This window comes from Plasmodium gallinaceum (genome assembly GCF_900005855.1).
Source record: "Plasmodium gallinaceum strain 8A genome assembly, contig: PGAL8A_v1_61, whole genome shotgun sequence".
Classification (NCBI taxonomy): Eukaryota; Apicomplexa; class Aconoidasida; order Haemosporida; family Plasmodiidae; genus Plasmodium; species Plasmodium gallinaceum.
Window position 1 is genome coordinate 158,865 of NW_021628220.1, and position 15,630 is coordinate 174,494.

Here is a 15,630-nt window from a genome sequence, read left to right on the forward strand (position 1 = left end):
TTTTTTTTTTTTTTTTTTTTAATGAAAGTGTGATAAAATATTAAAAAAAAAATAAAAGTGAAATATAAAAAAAAAAAAAAAAAAAAAAAAAAAAAATAGCTATATAATACAATACAAAATTTTTAATAGAAAAAAAAATTATAAAAATATACTAATGTAAAAAATAAAAAAAATTTAAGGCAATTTTAAAACAAAATTATCATATATATATACATATATATATATATAAAATGCATAGTATAAAAGGATTAATAAATAATATAACAAAAAAAAAAAAATTGATAAAAATTGTAAATAATTGTAAAAAATTGTAAAAAAAAAAAAAATTATTAAAAATATTTAAAATTTTTTAATATTTGTATATACCATCTGAGATATAATTTATATATTTTATTTTTAAATATTCAACCATAAAAAAATACTTTTTCTTTATTTTTAAGATTTTTTATTAATTCCTGTAAAAAAATTATTTAATTTTGTGAAAAAAAAAAATTAAAAAAGAATATAAATAACTTAATAAATATATATTTATTAAAAATAATATGTAATATATATATATATATGCAAAATTTTCATAAATCTTACTAAATAATCTTCCTTTGATGTATAATATTTTTCATTATTTGGCCACAATTTCTGTAATTTCTTTAATAAATTATAGTCAACCTTATATCCAGCTTTATATCCATTTAGATTTGTTGTATAAAGTGAATTGTCCTCTTTTTCTTCTTTTGAATTAATATATTTATTTAAGTTATTTTTTGTATTATTTTTTCCTATATCAAAATATTCATTATATATATATTTATGCATATCAAAATTTTTCAAATTAGAAAAATTAATACTATTATAAACATTAAATAATTTCTTATTATAAAATCCAACTGAATGATTTTTAAAACATGTAATAAAAGAACAATGAAAATCTTCTTCATTTATTTTTATTTTATTTTTCATATATTTAGGTATTGGTATAAAATATTCATTTTGTAAAATATTTTGAAAAATATAGTAAGTAATATCTTTACTTAAAAAAATTAATTTTTTTTTTTTAAACTTATGTAAAACATTATCATAACTAAATGATACACAATTATTATTTTCTCTTAATTTAAAAAATAAATCTTCTATATCCTCTTTCTTTGAATTAACATTTATTTTATTAATAAATAAAGGGCTTTTTTTTTTTTTTTTCTTCTCGTTTTTTCTTTTTTTTTCATCATTATCAATATTTCCAAAAAAATTATTGTCTTTATTATTTTCAAGGAATTCTTTATTTTTTTTGTTATGTAAAAAATTTATATGTTCATAATTATATAATTTTTTAATTGTATTTTCAATTGAATCATTGTTATTAAAAAATGTTACAATATTTAAAAGGAATTCATAAGAATTTAAATATGTATTATATTGACTTTTATTATTAAAATCATTATTAAAAAGACAAAAACAAGCAGGTGTATCATAAAAGAAAAAATTCTTAACAGGCACACATTTACTCAGTTCTTTTGATATATTATTAAAATATTTCTTTAATCTTTTATTAAATGAAAACTTTTTTTTTGATTTTTGAATTTTTTTCATAATTGTCAAAATGTAATTAAATCCATCTTCATTATAAACTTCAAACAGTTCTTTTATATTAAATGCATTCTTTAAAATTAGTAAACTATATTTTTTTTTTTTTTTTTTTTCATTTTCGATCAAGAAACACTTCTGATCATCACTATAATAACTAATTATTTTATCTTCATTTGATTCTTTGTTTAAATCATTATAAAATTTATTATTTTTATTAATTACACATTCACTTTCCTTATGTAATGAAATTTCTTTTTTTAAATTATTAAACTCATCTACATTGTCATTATAACTATTATTTCCATCTAAAATTTCTACATCATTTTCAAATACATTGTTATAATTCTCTTTGATTTCATTATCATGTTCTTTTTTTGTATCTTGTTTACTATTTTTTTGAGCATTTGAAAATTTTATTTCTTTAAGATAATTTTTATAAGAGCATTCAGTTATTTTTTCTATACATTTTTTCTCAGAATTATTTACCTGATATTTATGAAAACAGTTTTTTTCTTTTAGTTGTTCCATCAAAAACTTATAAAAACTAAGAGATTTATTATAAAAAATTATATGGTTTTTTGATTGATTTTTTTTTAAAATTTTAAATGATTGAAAATTAGATGAATAGGTTGCAAAAGGATAACTGTCATTTATATATTTGTGTATCATTTCTTCTGTTAAATTATATGCTGAATGCTTCAGATTAGCTAATGTTTGTATATAAAAAAAATTACTTAAATGAAAAGAACAGAAAGCATATTTTGATTCGTTTAATAAAAATTTTTTAAAATCATTTAAATTTAAGTAACTCAAATTCTGAACAAAATGTGTTTCAATTATTTCATTCTTATACTTTTTTTTAATATTATTCTGTGAAAATAATTCAAATAAATTAAATTTTGAACATATAGTTTCTTTCCCATGTGTTATAGATGAAAATTTCTTATTATAAACATAATTTTCTTTTTTTTTTGTGTTTTTATGTAAATACATTTCTTTCATAATTTTAATAATCACATCTGATAAAAATTTTTCTCTACAATTATTATTATTATTATTATTATTATTATTATTATTATTATCGTTATTTATATTATTATTATTATTATCGTTATTTATATTATTATTATTATTATCGTTATTTATATTATTATTATTATTATCGTTATTTATATTATTATTATTATTATCGTTATTTATATTATTATTATTATTATTATTATTATTATCTAAATTTAAATCTTGTTTATTTATACTAATATTTTTACTAATTAAATTTATTTCTTTTTTATTTAAGATATTGTTATTATCGTTTAATTCTATATCATTGTTATAAACTGATTGAATAATATTTTCAGATGACTTTAAAGGTGCAATTTTAGTTTTGAGATCACTATGTTCATTATATTTGATTAATTTATCAGTCATTATGTTAGTATTAATTGGAGAAATTAACAAATTTGAATCATTTTTATTATATATATTATTTTCATTACATAAAAAAGAATTTAATTCAGTATTATTATTGTCATTATAATTACAAGGAATACAAAAAAAATCATCTTTTTTATCATTTTTATTTGTTATATTTGCACATATATTATTATTCGTGTTGGATAAAAATGATTCTACAATAAATCTTTTAATTTTTTGATAAAATTTTTGAGTTGATTCAAAATTATTATAAGTAAATATTTTTATAGCATTACTATTTTTTTGTAGTATAAGAATTTTGTCTTTAGAAACTAATTTAAATATCTCAGATAAAAATTCATTAGTTACATTTGAATATTTAGAATAAAATTCTTTTAATATATCACAATTTTGTTTAGTTAAATTAAAGTTTTCATTTTTCATAATATTGGAAATATTTTTTTTTTGGTTACTTATCAAATTTTTATTTAAATAATCATTTTCTTCCTTATTTTTACTATTAGATTCTTCACTATTTTCGACAATATTTGATTCTAATTCTATTTTACAATTTAAATTATCTAATCCTTTTTCATAAGTATTTTCATAGTTATAATCACAACTATTTTTCAAAAAATTATCAAAATCTATTTCTTTCTTTAAAATTGAGCTTTCATTCAAATGTACAAAAGAATCTTTAAAAGAAGATTTTTCCTTTTTTTTATGAAGAAGAGAATCATTTTCTACTTTATTATTATCAATAATATCAATAAAATTTTTTGATAAATTAGTAACATTTTCATTTGTATATGTGTTTACAATATAAAATTTATTTATTGGAATCCATTCTTCTAATTTTTCTTTACTTAATTTTTTTATACACAAATTAAGAGGTACACAAAATATTTGCCCAGATGAATTTATATGAAAAACAAATTGAATAAAATCTAATTTAATTCCTTCTATTTCTTGTCTTTTGTTTTTTTCTCCATTTTTATTCCTTTTTATAAAATATTCATAAACTTTGGTTTTTTTTTCATCAAAATAATAATGTTTTTCTAAAAATTTTTCATTTTCATCTTTTAATGTATTTTTTTTTTTGCGACAGTAAAATGTTGGGATGGTAAATTCAATGAACTTCATACCATATAATCCGAAAAAAATATTATACATATTTGTATTTATAGAATTATACTTTCTCTCATCATTATACATTTGTATAGAATTCATTTTATTTTTCTGAAGAGTAGTAAATTTAGAAATATCTAATATAATAGAATCTTCTATATGCATTTTTATATTTCTATAACTAAAAATATGATTAAAATGAATATCATTCCTTTTCTTAATTTCGTTTGCCAATAATTTTTCATCCTCTAAATTTTTTTTCGTATTATTTTCTACATAATCATTACATTTTTCTGTAATATTATTTTTTTCTTTGATATACTGATTTTCCTTCATATTATTTTTTTTCTTAATATTTTCTTCGTTTTTTGTAATTTCTTCACTAATATATTTTTCTGAATTAAACAAATTTTCAATCTTGCAATTATCTCTAGATATATATGCATTTTCCTTATTTAAATTAGAATTTTCTAAATATTTATCTTTTAAATTATAATTATATAAATAATTAGAAAAATTATTGGTGTAAGTTTGAAATCCTAAATCTTTATAACTTGTAAAATTATCATATATGAGAATTTTTCTAACATATACTAGATGTTCATAATAAGAGAAAGTCATTAAGTTATAATTATTCCTTTTATCATAATTATTACCATTTGGATTTATTCTAATCCATTCAATATATCTAAAATAAGTGTAAGAAAATTCTGAAATATTCAAAGGAAATATAAATAATGGCTCATATTGATTTCTTGTATCCCATATTTCTATAACATTAAAGGAAGCATTAACAGATGCAATTATAAAAGGAAAATCTGGATTTTTTTCTAAAGCGGTATATCCTCTATTAAAGTGGCAACGTGTAACATTTTCTTGATATAAATTATTTTGATTAATATTTCTTTCTGATAAATCATCTAAAAATTCTTCACAAGAATTTCTAGCAATTCTTCTTCTAGTTATTTTTTTTATCCCTGTATTATTAGTATTAAATTTTGTTAACTTATTTTCTCTTTTATCAAATATATATAAATTTCTACAACCTAATAAAATACTATTATCATCTTGTAAAAAACACAAACATAAAGAAGTGTCATGTTGTTTAAAAAATTTTCCTTTTTTATTTAAATCAATTATTTCAATTAAATTTAATCCCAAATCATATGAATATAAACTATTATGATTCCCTAAAAAATAACATTTCCCAAAAGTATAAGAACTGGGACAAATTTGAAATAATCTATCAAATAATAAAATATCCTTTGTTATTTTAATTTTATAATCAAAAATGTTAAAAAAATCATCTTCAATCACATCATCTTCATTCACATTAACTTCATTCACATCAACTTCATTATACATTGTATCTACTTCTTTCCTTCTATTTCCTATTATTTTTTTTTTTTCATTATCTCTTTTATTAATAATTATATTTTTTCTTTTTTTAAAAATAATATCATCATATAAATTATCAATGATATCATTCTTTTTATATTGAACATAACAAATAAACAACCCAACATCATTTCTTGAATAAACAACTGTTTCATTTATATTATTGTTATCTACTTTTATTTCTTTTATTTTAAAAAATTTATTCATTGAAATAGAACCTATATGTTTCGCTTCTGTTACATTTCTACTTAATTTATATAATAGTAGATTATTTTTTTGTTCATAAAAATTTTTATATATGTATTTTTTATTGTATTCGTGAGCTATTTTTACTCTATCTGAAAAATCACAAAAAGCTGGTAATTGTGTCATACTAGAAATATCACAATTTCCAACTGATAAATTAGTAGGAACTATATTAATTTCATTATTAAATTCAAATTTTATATTAGATGGTAAGTAACTATAATTTAAATTTATATTATCATTATAATCATAATTAGGCATACTATTATAATCATAATTAGGCATACTATTATAAACATAATTATCATCATAAATAAAGTCTTGTAGTCCCACTTCTAAAAATTTTATCTCATTATTATAAAAACCTGTAGGAAATACTAAAACTGGTGATTTTAAATTAAAATTTAAGTCATAAGAATATTTTTTATTTATATTCATTTTTTTATCAATATAAAAAGTAGCTAAAGTGTTAATAACATCACATGGAGCATTTATTCTAATATGATCATCTCTTATACCTTTTTCATAGACATATGAGTTATGTAAAAAATCTATACAACTTTTATTTGCCATTTTTTTTTTTTTTTTATATAAATTATAGCTTTCCTTTTCTACATATTTTTCGTGTAAAACACAATTTTCATTATTATTATTATTATTTAATTTTTGTAAATTTTGTTTATTTTTTTCTCCATTATAATAATTAGTCTTTTTATTATTATATGTTAATATTTCTAAACCATCATTTTTAATACTTACAGTTTTGTTGTCATATATATTAGAGTTATAAAGATTATTATTATAATTTAAATTATTATTTTTATTATCTGAAAAATTATAATCATCATATTCATTATTATTTTTATTATTTTCATCATAATGACTATATTCTTTTTTATTAAATTTTTGATCAGTTATATATTCATCTTCTTTTTCTTCTTCATCCTCTTCATCTTCTTTTTCTTCTTCATCCTCTTCATCTTCTTTTTCTTCTTTTTCTTCTTCATCTTCTTTTTCTTCTTTTTCTTCTTCATCTTCTTCATCTTCTTTTTCTTCTTCACCTTCTTTTTCTTCTTCATCTTCATCATTTTTCTTTTCATTTCTTCTCGCTATATCATAAATCCTATCTGTGGCATGAAAATTTTTTATCTCATATAAAATGTTAGAATTAAGAGAGTCGTATATCATATGAGGATTCTCTACTTTTTTACATCTAAAATCGTATAATTCATTTTCCTTATTTTTTTTGTCATTATAGAAATCTAATCTCTTTAAAGTTACTTCAATTTTATTTGGCTCATTATAAATTTTTAATCTATTAAGAGGATAAATATATAAATTCAATTTTTCTTCCATTTTAATAAAATTATCATAACATAAAACTTTTATTGTTACTAAAAATTTTAGTACATAATTTTTATAACAACATAATTAACTATTTTTTAAGACGACATAATCTCATTTAACTCTTTTTTATTTTTTTTTTTTCAATTTAAATGTTTTCATTTCATTTTAACAATCTAACTTAAAAATTCATATTAAATGATCAAAACATATGTCTATGCATATAGATGTTCTATAATATATTTATAAACATGGATTACAAAAAAATATAAACAAATTACATTAATAGTAACAAATTAAAAAAAGAAAAAAGAAAAAACTGAAGAAATTATATTAAAAAAGTATAAATATATTAAAAAAATTAAAAAATCCTTTTTTCATTATAATTTTGTTTTTTTTTTTTTAAGATTAATGCATATATTATATTTAAATAATTTTTAAGTTATAAAAGTTAAATGAAATATATATTAAAAATTTTTAACCTTTACAAAAAGTTGAATAATTATAAAAATTATATTTTCTTTTTTGTTAAATGAAAAAAAAAAAAAAAGGACTAAAAAAACAATAAAAATCATATTAAAAGAAAAAAAAGTAAAAAAAAAAAACTTAAAGATTAAATATACATACAACATTTAACAATAGATGATAAAAATAATTATGTAAAAATATATAAGAAAACAAATATCAACACATATATAGATGATAACACTCCTAAAAATAAAAAAAATATTTTCATTAATTTAATAAGAATATATATTGGGATAAAACAATTATATAAATATGAATAAGAGAAAAGGAAAACTTATAACCGAATTAAAAATACTTTGACAAAGAGTCATATCAGTTATTTTACATTTTTATAATTCCTCTTGGAGTAATTTTTCATATTATTTTGTCTTTTTTTAGTATAAAAAAATTTGATTCATTGTAAAATCAAAAATAATAAAAATAGCACAACTATTAAAATAATTAAATTTCATTTTTTTTTTTTCAATACTAATAAAAAAAAAAAAATGAAATTTAAATGATTTTAAGGAAAAAACTTTAGATATATTTTTAGATGTGAAAAAATAAAATGTTCTTTTTATTAAATTTAATTGTATTATAAAAATATAAAAAAATAAGGGAACTTTTATTTTTTTCATTAATAATATTATAATAAAGTTATGTGAAAGAAATAAGAAAGTAATTAAATGTTTCTTAAATATATATTTATAAAAGTAGGAAGTTAATAAATATATCATCTATGAAAAAAATTATCCTAAATTCTCTGTTTTTAAACAATTATATCAATAATAAAAATTTTTATAGAAGTTTATATAATATATATATATATATATATATATTTTGGTTCATAGATATTTAAAACTTTATTTTACCAAAAATGAATTTTCAGTAGATTCTTTTATAGAAACACTTAAAAGAATGCATATGTATTCCATAAGAATACTTAAAAAAAATTAATTTATTATAAAAGAGAAATATTTATTTGATTCACCGTAAGTTCATAAAATATATACGTATTTTTTTTAATTATATAAAATTTACTCTACTGTCTCTTTAAAATTTCCATCGATATGTTATTTTGATTGAAAATGTATAATAATTTAAATTATGAAAATAACAAAATAATATAAAATAAAATGTATAAATCATAGAAAAATATGTTTTATCGCGATTTGTCTAAATAATAATATCAAACTCAGTTTTTTATCATAAAAAATTATTCTTATTAAAAATTTTTATATATATTTCTTTTATCAAAATGAAAATGGTTGTTATTAAAAATTTATAAATATAATATTTCAAAATCTTTATATATTTATCTATCTATATATATATATATATTTTTTTTTTTTTATTAAATATATTTTCTTTTTAAAATTGATATTATTATATATAATTCCTTAAGTCATTTTTTCATATATAATTTTTATATGGAAAGTAAAGGAAAATTACAAATTATTTTACAAAAATAATATTACCGTTTTACAACTTGATTTCTCTAAAATAAATACATATTTTTATTTAATAATTTTATTTTTTTAAAATGATTACTTATTAAAAATAAAAATAAGCTTTTAAAATAAATAAATATTTAATATATAATTCATTTATTAAAAATCTATACGTAAGTCATGACGCCATCTATATTAGCTGTATTTCACATGTATTTTATATTTATATGAATATATTTTTGATTCTATTATGTTGCTTCATTAGAATTTTTATTAAGATTATATGAGTAACTTGTAACTTTTTTGAAAATATAACTTTTCACTTAATTTTATACTAAATAAAATAAATATAAAAATACTAAAATTAAAATAAAATACTAAGAATTATTTTTACTTCTTCATTTCAACTGTACTGAAAAAATCAATCTGAACTAGTCAGGAAAAAAAAAAAAAAATTTAGACACGTAAAAAAATAAAAAAAAAATGTCATAAATTTTAATATTTATAATCTACACATTTCGTTTAATTGTTTTTTAATACTTGATTTTATCTTAAATGGGATATTTGTATCGCATAATATTTTAAGAGTATATCTGTATATAGGTTAATGTTGTTCTTGTATTTATTTTTTTTTTTCATTCTTTCGTATATCATTTTATTCTATATTTTTTTCTCATAAGCCAAAAATATAAAATTCTGATTCCTAGTTAAGATATATATATATTTATTTTCTAGCTAAATTTTTTTTCAATAGTTTTTTTTAGTTTTGTAAAAATGATAAATTTTTCTTATATTTCGCTTTTCCTATTTTTCGAGTTATTTTCTTTTTTTTTAAATGATAATAAACAATTTTATATAAAAGTAGTAAGTTGTAACATTCATATAATCGATAATACCAAAAGCAGTGATAATCCAAAAGAATATATATATTTAGGAAAAAATTACAAAGATGAAGAAGAGCAAAAAAAAGAAAATTACAATGAATTAAATTATTTTTCTTCATTGAGTAATATTCCTGATAAAAAAAAAGGATTTATTGATGAACAAAATTCTTTAAGAAAATTTTATGATAAACAATTTTTACGCATTGGTGATTTTTTTTATTCGCAATGCAACCAAAAATTTTATTCCACAAAAATTGTTCAGCTAGAATACTTATGCAAAAAAAATAATATGTTTACAAGAGCAAAAATTAACGAAAACAACCAAATAGAAAAAAAGACTGTAGAAGAACTCATTAATAATTATGGTTATATTTTGTTTTCTGATATAGATAAAAAAACTGCAAATGAAGAAATAAGTTTAATTGTTTCTCCAAAGAATAATGGTAATGATATTTGCTCAAATAATGAAATTCCTCTTTTATATATATCAACTGTATGTGAAACTAAGAAAAGAAATAATGATGATAATAATGATAAAATAATTATTAAAAGTTTTTTCAATAAAGATGAAAATATTTTATTAACATGCAATAGAACTAGTATAAATATTCTATCAGCTTATTACATAAGTGAAAATACATATTATAAAGATGATATTCTTGATACAACAAATAAGATAAGTGAATGTTGCAATGGATTTAATGAATGTAGTGTACCATCAATTCTTTTTTATAATATGATTAAACATAAAAAAGAAGGAAAAACAAATATAGGAAATAATCCATTTTTATTGATAGAATATAAATGTAATTCGAAAAATTTAAAAAAAAACTTAGAAGAAAATAGTAAAGATATAAATTATCCTCTATTTAAAAGGGGGAATAAATGTAAGTATTTAAAAAAAAAGACAAATTTTCTCTTCATTAATTGAAATAATAATTTAATAAAAAGTAAAAATACCCAGAAATAATTTTTAAATAAAATATTTTCTTTATATATTTAATAAAAAAAAATACATACATTCATAATATAATTGATTATATTCTTAACTATTATGAAATTTATAGGTTCATATAAGGAAAGTAAATTAACGAACATTAAAAAAATAAAACATAAACCTAATTATGAAAAAAAATTTCAAAATATAAAGAACTTATCTCATTTTATGTTAGCTAGTAAACAAATATTTAATCCCTTTTTTTTAAGATTAAAAGAGAAAATAAAAATGTCTCATATATTAAAGAATAATAAGGAAAATTCAAATGTACTGAAGAAAAGGAAAACATATTTTTTTGTAGATAATAAAAAAGGGAATATAATGTTAAATAATTTATTATTACATAATACATTAAATAATTATAAACAAACCGAAAGACATAAAGTATTTTTCAATAATCACCTTACAAAAAACAAAAAGGATGATTTCAAAATATATAAAGTGGAGAATAGAAAATTTAACAAACTATCAAAAAGTACTACGTTTTTAGAATTATCTAAAGAACATTTAGGTGAAATAGAAGATCTTCTTGCAAAAGATGAATCAAGCCTAAATTTACCTTTCAAAAATCCCATTGCAGGTAAATATTTTAAAGGTTACAATTTACATAAAAATTAATAATAATACATACATATATATATTGAAGTAAAAAGAGATTAATAAAAGAAGATACAATCAACTTTATAACATTTTTTTTTTTTTTTTTTTTTTATATTGTATCTTTCATAGATAAAATTAATTTGTTAGAAAATGATTCGGAATGGATTATAACTCCAAGGCCATTTGTAAGTTGTAGAGAAACATCATGTCCTAATTCTTATGAAATGTGTGTTCCCATGTTTATTGATGAAAAGAAATTTTTCAGTGGTAAAAGATTTAAAGATATTCTTGCTGAAATTTTAGGTAAAGATAATTTACGATCTTCATATTCCGACGATGATCCTTATTATTATTTTCATTATTTTACGTGTGTATGTAAGAAGCAAGCTTCAGATAATTTTTGTGATGAATCAGTAGAATAATTTTTATTTTTTTCTTTAATTACTATTTTATATAAATATATTATTACAAAAAGTAAAATAAAATAAAATGGAAGAAATGAAACAAAATAGATAAAACAAAGTAAAACTAATGATACATTTACTTTTATTCAAATTTATCATTTTCATATATCTACACATATTTTTTTTTTATTTATATTTCCTCATAAAATATGTTTTTTTATTTAATAAAGTTTTTATTTCTATTAAATATAAACTAAGTGTTTTTACATATACTAAAATGTCATTGATATATTTTATCAAAGTGCGGTTTAAAAAAATAACAAATCATTTATATATTCATATAAAGTGTAAGTACTTTTGTAAACATATATTACATTTTTATTTCAAAATGATAATAAGAATAAATAATATTAAAACATTTTTTTATCCTATTATAGTCTTATTTATTTTATATAAACATGTATAATAAAATAATTCAAAATGTCTCATCTATACTAAAATTCATTTGTTATTTGATAATTAGTTAAATTATATAAATAACATGCAAATAATTCTTTTGATATATTTTTAGCTATTTCATTTAAAAATTGAATAAGGAAAAAAAAAGAAATTAGGAATTTGTGAAATTAAAAAAAAAAAGCTTAATCATAAAAATTAAAATTTATTTAAGAAATAAAAAAAAAAAATGAGAACATTATTAAAGAAAAAACTTTCATTTGGAAAAAAAGAAAAACAAAAAAAAAAAAAAAAAAGAAAGAAAACAAGCTACTTGAAAAAATAACTAAAAAATACAAAAATGAAAAAAAATTAAAAAAAAAGTGTAAAGAAAAAATAAAAAAAAATACATATATATATATATATATATATACTTACATAAAACTAAAAAATTACGTCCAATGTTAATCTCATAAATTTTAATTTACAAATAATATTTTTATTAACAAAATATTATGAATCTAAATTGTTGATAGCTCTTAAAATATATTTACCTATATTAGAAAATGAAAAAAAAAAATTATTGAAGACAAAAATTTGCATGTTAATAAAATAAGATTATATATATTGTTACCATAAGTTTCATTCTTTAATTTGTCTAAATTTCCAACAATTGTTTTTACTATTAAATTTCTTTCTTTTTTTCTGCAAGTTGTTAATAATTTTTGCATCATAAAGTTTCCATAACAATCTTTGCAAATATTTATAATATTTTCGTTCCTAATAAAAATAAATAAAATAATATTTCCTTGATATAAAAAATTTAGCTATAAGACATACTAAAAAAAAAAAATATTTATATACATAAAAAAAAAAAAAAAAAAAAATTAAAGTTAGTAAATCCTAAGCATATCATAAAATCTTATTACCCTTCAGAAATATCATTGATAATTTTTTTGATAATTTTTTTTTTATATTTATACTCTTTTTTCAATAATATTTTTTCAATTATATTGCTAAAAAAAAAAAAAATAAAATAATAAATAATATAAAAATAGATATTTGTTAATTTAAAATCCATTATAAAAATATGTAAAAACTTAATAATTGTATATGCATAAGTTTATAAAGGATATATTCATAAATTTTAGTATGAAGAACATTATAAATATAAAAATAAATTGTCTTTTAATAAAATATAGAATATGTTAATTTATGAATTAATAATATCTTTTTACTTTTTAACTAATTTATTTATTCATTACTTCCTTTTTTTTTTTTTTTTTTTTTTTTTTTTTTGTTACCAAGCATATTTATGAGCAGACAGCTTATAAATATCATTAACAATTGCATCAGTAATAATAAATCTGACTGTATCATCTGAATATTCGAAACATTTTTGAATAACATAATTGCCGTATCTATTTTTGATTAAGTGAATCTTTTTTATAATTTTTTCATTTAATCTATTAATTTGATTTTCATTCCCAATTTCATAAATTCTTTGAACAATTCTGCATCCGTAAGCATGAGAACTTAAAAATGGCAAATATTCCTCAATAATATCTATGATTATATCAATATAGTTAGATGGTAAAACTTCAACACATTTCTGAATAACGTGATTCCCATTTTGATGACATATGTATGTAATTAAATCATCTTCTAATTCTTTAAAAATTTTACATTTGTATTCATCAGATAAGGATTCCAATGATTTCTGAATAAGCCTACAACCATATGTGTGTAATGTAAGAAAACTAGTGTAGCTCAAAAATTCATCAGTAAAACGTTCTTTATATTTTTCATCTTTCAAATCAAATATCGTTTGAGCTACATAACTCCCATAAACATCAGGACATAATGATCGTGCATCAATTAAAAGAGATTTTAGTATTATTTGTCTTTGCTCATTATCATTTTCTTTTAATTTTTTTATTATATATTCGCAACCATTTTTATGAAAGCATAAAAAGAAAATGTCATTCATAACTTTGTTTAGATCTACTTCAACTTTTTTTTCTTCATCCATTTCATTATTATTCAAGATAAATTCTGCTAGCTTTTCATTTTTTAAATCGTAATTATTAACAACGTAATTTTCATTCATTTTTAAATTATTGTCTTCATTGTCATTTAAAAAAAGTAAATTATTTTCATTTAAATTTTTTGAATAATATAATGTATCTATATTTGATGAAGGTGTACTATAATTGGTTGAGTAGGAATTCATTTCTTTTAAATTTCCCAAGTTTTCTTTAAAATTAAGATTTGTTTGGATATCTAATTTAAAATTATTAAAATGAGTTTCCTCAAAAAACATGGATCCCATTATTTTTTATTTAAGAAAAAAAAAAATATATTATAAGAAAAAAAAAATGAGAATTTTAAGGAAAATTAAAAAGAAAAATAAAATAAAAGAATGAAAATTAAGATGAAAAATTTTAAATTAAAATGAAAATTTACATGAATGATAATCTGATATAATGAAACTAAAATATATTTTTTGTTTTTTAATTTTTTAGAAATGTATTTTAAAAACCATTTTCACTTTTCAAAAGGTAAATATGAACTCATATTAAATACAATTTTTTCTTTCTTTTTTTTTTTTTTTTTTTTTTTTACTAACGTTATAATAAATATGATTATGTAGATCTTAAAAATGATATTGATTTATATACAAAAAATATAAAGGAGAAAAAATAAATGAAAATAAAAAAAAAAAAAAAATGATAATATGCGTACTTTAAAAGTCTAAATAAATATAATAAAGACAATATTTAAATGTTCCTATAAAAAAAATAAAAATAAAGAGTTAAAAAATACATAATTTACTTTTATTATAATCATAATGATACATTTTATAATTTATATTTTGCTTAATCAATTTACAAAAAATAAAATATATATATTTATATGTATAAATATATATATATATATATTTTTTTTAATGGTTAAAAAAAAATTGTATGTGTAAAAAATGTAAATCTATATTTTTTTTTTTTTTTTTAAATTGACATGCAATTTGATTTTTTTTTTTTTTGTGATTAAAAAATTGTCTTAAATATAAACCTTTTTATTTCATTGATGAAACAATTTTTTTTTTGTATTTTTCGAAGATAAATAATTGTGTAGATTAAATATTAAAAATTCTAGCAACACTAACAACTACAAATAAAATTTAAGGAAATTAAATTTTACACTAAAGCTTTTTTTTTTTTTTTTTTTTTTTTTTTTTTAAA

The 15,630-nt window shown here is 17.1% G+C and overlaps 3 protein-coding genes across 3 annotated transcripts; 1 reads left to right on the top strand and 2 right to left on the bottom strand.

Moving 5' to 3' along the window:
- Nucleotides 1-404: 404 nt before the first annotated feature.
- On the bottom strand, nucleotides 405-7,122 carry PGAL8A_00090400 (conserved Plasmodium protein, unknown function; the record flags this gene model as incomplete). Its single annotated transcript, XM_028671599.1, has 2 exons — nucleotides 405-455; nucleotides 586-7,122. 2 exons carry the CDS (start codon nucleotides 7,120-7,122, stop codon nucleotides 405-407), a joined length of 6,588 nt encoding a protein of 2,195 aa, XP_028526022.1.
- Nucleotides 7,123-9,842: 2,720 nt separating this feature from the next.
- On the top strand, nucleotides 9,843-11,971 carry PGAL8A_00090500 (conserved Plasmodium protein, unknown function; the record flags this gene model as incomplete). The annotated part of the gene is made up of 3 exons (XM_028671610.1): nucleotides 9,843-10,839; nucleotides 11,020-11,529; nucleotides 11,679-11,971. The coding sequence occupies 3 exons, from the start codon at nucleotides 9,843-9,845 to the stop codon at nucleotides 11,969-11,971; spliced, it is 1,800 nt and encodes a 599-aa protein (XP_028526023.1).
- A 930-nt stretch (nucleotides 11,972-12,901) lies between these two features.
- Nucleotides 12,902-14,720, bottom strand: PUF2 (mRNA-binding protein PUF2, putative; the record flags this gene model as incomplete). Its single annotated transcript, XM_028671621.1, has 4 exons — nucleotides 12,902-12,942; nucleotides 13,023-13,168; nucleotides 13,318-13,404; nucleotides 13,693-14,720. The coding sequence occupies 4 exons, from the start codon at nucleotides 14,718-14,720 to the stop codon at nucleotides 12,902-12,904; spliced, it is 1,302 nt and encodes a 433-aa protein (XP_028526024.1).
- Nucleotides 14,721-15,630: the final 910 nt, after the last annotated feature.